Here is a 4,969-nt window from a genome sequence, read left to right on the forward strand (position 1 = left end):
TTTTTACATGCTGCTAGTGAGAGAACCTGTTGTTAAAATATTTGAGTGATTTCTTTCAGCAACCCACAATTGCTGACTTTGGTAAATATAGGCCCATATTAGCTCCAGACAAAACCACAGAGGAGCTGTTTGAGTATTTCTTGATTTGTTTTCCTGTTGACATGAATCCCTTCATGACAGTTGAAAAATCAGGATTCAGTTACTTCTTTACAAAGAATTTTCCATCAATGCAGCTTTCTTCAGGATATGTTCCTTTCAGGAAAAATATACTTGAAAAAGTATATCAGAAAGTAAAATCAGCTGTCATTCAAAAACTGGAACAATTAAAATGTTGTTTTATAGGTGGGTGGCAAATATACTAGTACACATTATTTAAGTTTAAGTGTTTGTTACATTAGCAGTGATTGGTCCATCCATGTTGTTACACTGTCAGTAAAACAATCCTTTCAAGACTCTGAAGGCATGGCCAATCATTCAAGATCAGAATTGGCAGACTTTTTCACCAATATTGAGGATGAGCAATTTTATGCCACTCCTGATGGGTCAATAGCAGTGAAGAAGGCAAGTAGAATTATGAAGTTCCAGCAGAAGTGCACGTGCATTGCATTTGCTGCTTATAGCTGATGTCATGTCAAAACTATCTTACCTGAAAGAACTTTTGAAAAAGTGCAGAAGGTTGTTCATGCTCTTGATTATAAGAGGCATTTGTTGCAAGAAACAGTTTAGAACTGAAATGAACATATAGTGCTTATTCAAATTTGAAAACCAAACAAGCAAAAGAGAGAGAAAAGAGGAAAACCTATTGGCCAAATACATGGATGAAATTGAGAGTGTAAATGTAGCTCTGAATCTTGATGTTGATTTTCCATTGGAGGTGGAAGAATCTGTTGAGCAAACTCCTTCTGAATACCAAACAAACTAACCCCAGATCACAAAAAGACATCTCTTATAGCAAGAAATACTTACTCACATAAATCCTGTGTATGCAATACTTCAAAGTGTACTACACCTGAAGATGGAAGTGAACAGTGTCATAAAATAAATCAGGTCTGATAACTTAAGCTTCTCTATCATTAAACTAGAATGCATAACACAACTATTCAAATTTCTAAAAGATTTTCAACAGTTTAAACCTCATGAGCAATCAAGCTGCCATGTTGTCGTACATTAAACTCGTAAGATCAGACATTAAAAATGCTTGTGGTGTGGATCCAGATGATGATGATTATGAGGGCATTAAAGCTCTGAGACAAAATATTCTTCATAGGCTTGACAACCACTTCAAGTAAAACTAGCTTCACTTTTGATGTAAATACAAAGGGCTGTGTTACCAGTTCCCTAGAAGAGAAAATAGACATCATAACTAGGTTTGTTAAGGAAACAGAGAAGCAAATAACCATTCCTCCATCTGTAGAGCATCAGAGTGCAGCTGGGAATTGTACAGTTGCATTAACAACAGCTTATGTTGCAGTTCTGTTAGCTTCTTGTCTGATGCCCTAAGAAGAAAAGGAAAATTATTGGTAAAGTTAACAGCTCTAGGAGTCACATACCAAGGTGATGAAAGAGACACATCTAACATTTGAAGTATAATATTACTTGACTTATACTCCTTCTCCAGAAGAACAAGAAGACAGCTTGCTCTACTGGAAAAAACGTAGAAATTCATCACTTGTAGGTGCTGTTAGGTGAATCTTGTCATGAAATACATTTTATTTGCCAGTTGAGGCCATGTTTTTCAGCACTGGTTTTATGGTTAATAACTGATTATCATCCATGTCTCCAAGAAATTTAAACTGTCTTCTTTTCATTCATGACAGTTATAAACTATTTTTTAAAATGTAAAGTAAAAACTTATTTGAGGGAGCAATTGTAAACTTTGAGTAATTGAGAACTTTAGCCAGTTTAATATTGGGATATTCTAATTTTTTAAAATTACATTCACAGTGAAATAAGAATCTATTGATGTTGCTTGGTATTTGATTATGTTGTTCATCAGTTTCACATCCATGAGTTTTATCTAGTGCAACCTTACAGTACCTGAAAAACCTAATGCTATCTTTACTTATCGAGTCGTACCTATTGCAAGGATAGAAGCATCCCTCTTTTGTACAGGCATGTGTACCTTCACCATGCAATAATCAACCAGTCCTCACTGCTGTCATATCATATGCTATTTTCATAATATTATTTATATTTCTTTGTTAAAACTCCCACTGTCTCTCCATTACTGACTGCTTTCTATTTCTGATAACAGAAATCAACTATCTTGTGGCATATCCTACTCAACAACTGTGGGGTAACAAATAAGTTGAAAAAGGTTGTTGAAAAACATTTGATTCAGTTGGAGTTGTAAAAAATTTAAATAGTTGAATAGGTCAGTGGAAATTTAGTGCAGTCAGTTGGATTTTTTTTTTGTGACTGATTCTGGGGATTAATACCATTGCAATGTTTGTAAAAAGTATACCAAAGGTTTATAATTCTGTTCATATCTTTAGGTTATCAGAAATAGTGTGATAATTGATTAATGTTAAAATATAATATTTTTCTCTTTATAGGACCTCAAGGAAAGAGAGGAAGAATGGGATTAAAGGTCTGGTCTCTTACCGAGTATTGTTTTTATAGCATATGCAATTAAGTCTGCGACATTTTCAATACATAAATATTCCTAGATAGGTAAAAACTGTTAATTTCTTCTTGATAGTTTTGGAAGTTTATCAGCTTTTTCAAGTGTAAGAAATAATAGTTATGGCTTGTAGAAAGATTTTCTTATGTACCATACTATTATGTATTTAGTAAATCATATATTTGGTTAAAAAGCAGAAATGAAATTGATATCTTAAAGTAATTTCCGCCATCTGAAGATGTATAACAAGACATCTGTTTTAGATTCCACAACCTTGAACCAAACATAGTAGTCTTAGAGATGAAACACAATGTCAAACTATGAGAATGGGGTGTGAAACTAACCCTGAGTCTGGAGTATAACAATGAGTGCATCATACATGTCCTGGGTTGAATTTTAAGTAGAAAATGTTGAAGATACTTTGTGTGTGGATTTCTTTGTCTACACAAAACTGTAAAATTATGTGTATATATAATTATGTATTTGTGACTTGATGTAAGCATGAAAATATATCTTGTTAAAGGTTATGTTTTCTTTTTTCTTTAGGGATCCATTGGGCCACCAGGAAGTCCTGGTTTTCCAGTAAGACGTTTTTTTTTAGCATTTTTGAATGTTGAGATAAAATCAAAGCAAAATATTTTTCAAACAGCAGTACTACTAATAATGAAATACAATCACTCTTTTCTAACACTTTAAATATTTTAGATAACCATACTGGTAGGTTGAAATATGAAAAACATACTATCCTCAGAGAATTAGTCTATACTGTTTGGAGTATTTGAGAAGAATTATTTTTAGTAACATAAACCCAAGTACCTATATCTCAAATTCAAACTCATTCAAAGAATTTTACTGAAAATAATTTAGTTAACAAAATATAGAATCTTCAGTTAGACACCTTACCTCCTAGATGATAACTTGAGAAGTTTAAAGTTATTGTAATGCCTGATATTTGATTTTATTTATCAGCTGTATTGGTTCACATTAAAACTATTTGGATAAATAAATAATTAATTGCTAGTTTATAAAGAACATGTGGTGAAAATGAGACAGGTGTCACATTCATAGCATTCTGTGGAAACTGATTCTTAACAGACCTGGGAATTATTAATTGTACAGAGTATAGTTTCATTTACAAATTAAGTATCTATAAATAAGATGCTAAAGGTTATTCTGTTGCAATTTTATCTGCTTTTAAACTGTTGCTTTCTTGGTAACTCCTTTGAACAAAGTGAGATTGTAAAAATTTGTTATTATACATGAATTTTCACATATAAAACAAATTATACTTACAATTTAAAATGCTAAGCAAGGACAAACAACACATCTAAACTTCGCATAACTTCTAACACCATAATATAATTTTGACACAACCTTAAAAGTTCTAATTCAAAAGTATAACCTTGGCACAAGAAGTTAAGAAAAAGAACCAGAAAGAAAAATCTAACTTTGAATATTAATCCTAAAGATTTGTTTCACAGCACAACATTAACAGACTCTCTTATTAATTATAACTCACAACACCTATAACCAAATTTCAAATAATACCTAATATGTTTCCACATTCTTGAGTATGTGCCATATTAGTCTTCACTTCTTTTTCTTTTATACTTTTATTTGCTACCAGACTATGGAATTGAATTCAACACAGGACAGTTAATGGCTACTGACAAAACATCTGGTCAATTTTTGTACGTATATAGCGACACATTAAATTAGATATGGCCATATACTATAGCTATTGTAACACAAACCTCATTACCACCCGGTATTAGTAATTATGTCTCACTGTGAAAATAGTGTTACTCTGTTAACTCTAATAAAGTGTAAGCCGACATTATGATATATATATCTATTACAAGAGAAAGCACAATGAAACAACAGAGGAAAAGGTCCGTAAATGTGAACATAATAATTTATGAAAAATTAAGGAATACCACATGACAAAAGTGGATGTGCAACTTTATAACTTTATTCATAACCAAGAACAGATAATTGGTGCTTTAGGATATTTTATGGAAAGAAATATCATCTGTTAATTTTATTTGTATAACTTTAGAATTTGGCTACATTTTTAAACTAAAAATGTGGCACAACAAGGTATTCATTAAATATGGACATTCCTAATATTTAACTGTAAGACTCAGCTTGAGGGCACAACAAAGTATTCATTAAATTCGGACATTCCTAATATTTAAGTGTAAGACTCAGCTTGAGGGCACAACAAGGTATTCATTAAATATGGACCTTACTATTACTTAACTGTGAGACTCAGCTTGAGGGCACAACAAGGTATTCATTAAATACCGACATTCCTAATACTAAAGTGTAAGACTTAGCTTGAGG

At 32.0% G+C, this 4,969-nt stretch overlaps 1 protein-coding gene across 1 annotated transcript in view; it reads left to right on the forward strand.

The window, feature by feature from the left end:
- The window catches only part of LOC106467226 (collagen alpha-1(XXIII) chain-like), a 97,039-nt gene that overhangs the window by 84,401 nt on the left and 7,669 nt on the right, over positions 1 to 4,969 (forward strand). The window contains exons 3-4 of the mRNA XM_022395363.1: positions 2,556 to 2,590; positions 3,170 to 3,205. Coding sequence (XP_022251071.1) covers positions 2,556 to 2,590; positions 3,170 to 3,205 — 71 coding nt within the window. The remainder of the gene's footprint in view (positions 1 to 2,555; positions 2,591 to 3,169; positions 3,206 to 4,969) is intronic.

Source organism: Limulus polyphemus, unplaced genomic scaffold (assembly GCF_000517525.1).
Source record: "Limulus polyphemus unplaced genomic scaffold, Limulus_polyphemus-2.1.2 Scaffold2534, whole genome shotgun sequence".
Lineage (NCBI taxonomy): Eukaryota > Metazoa > Arthropoda > Merostomata > Xiphosura > Limulidae > Limulus > Limulus polyphemus.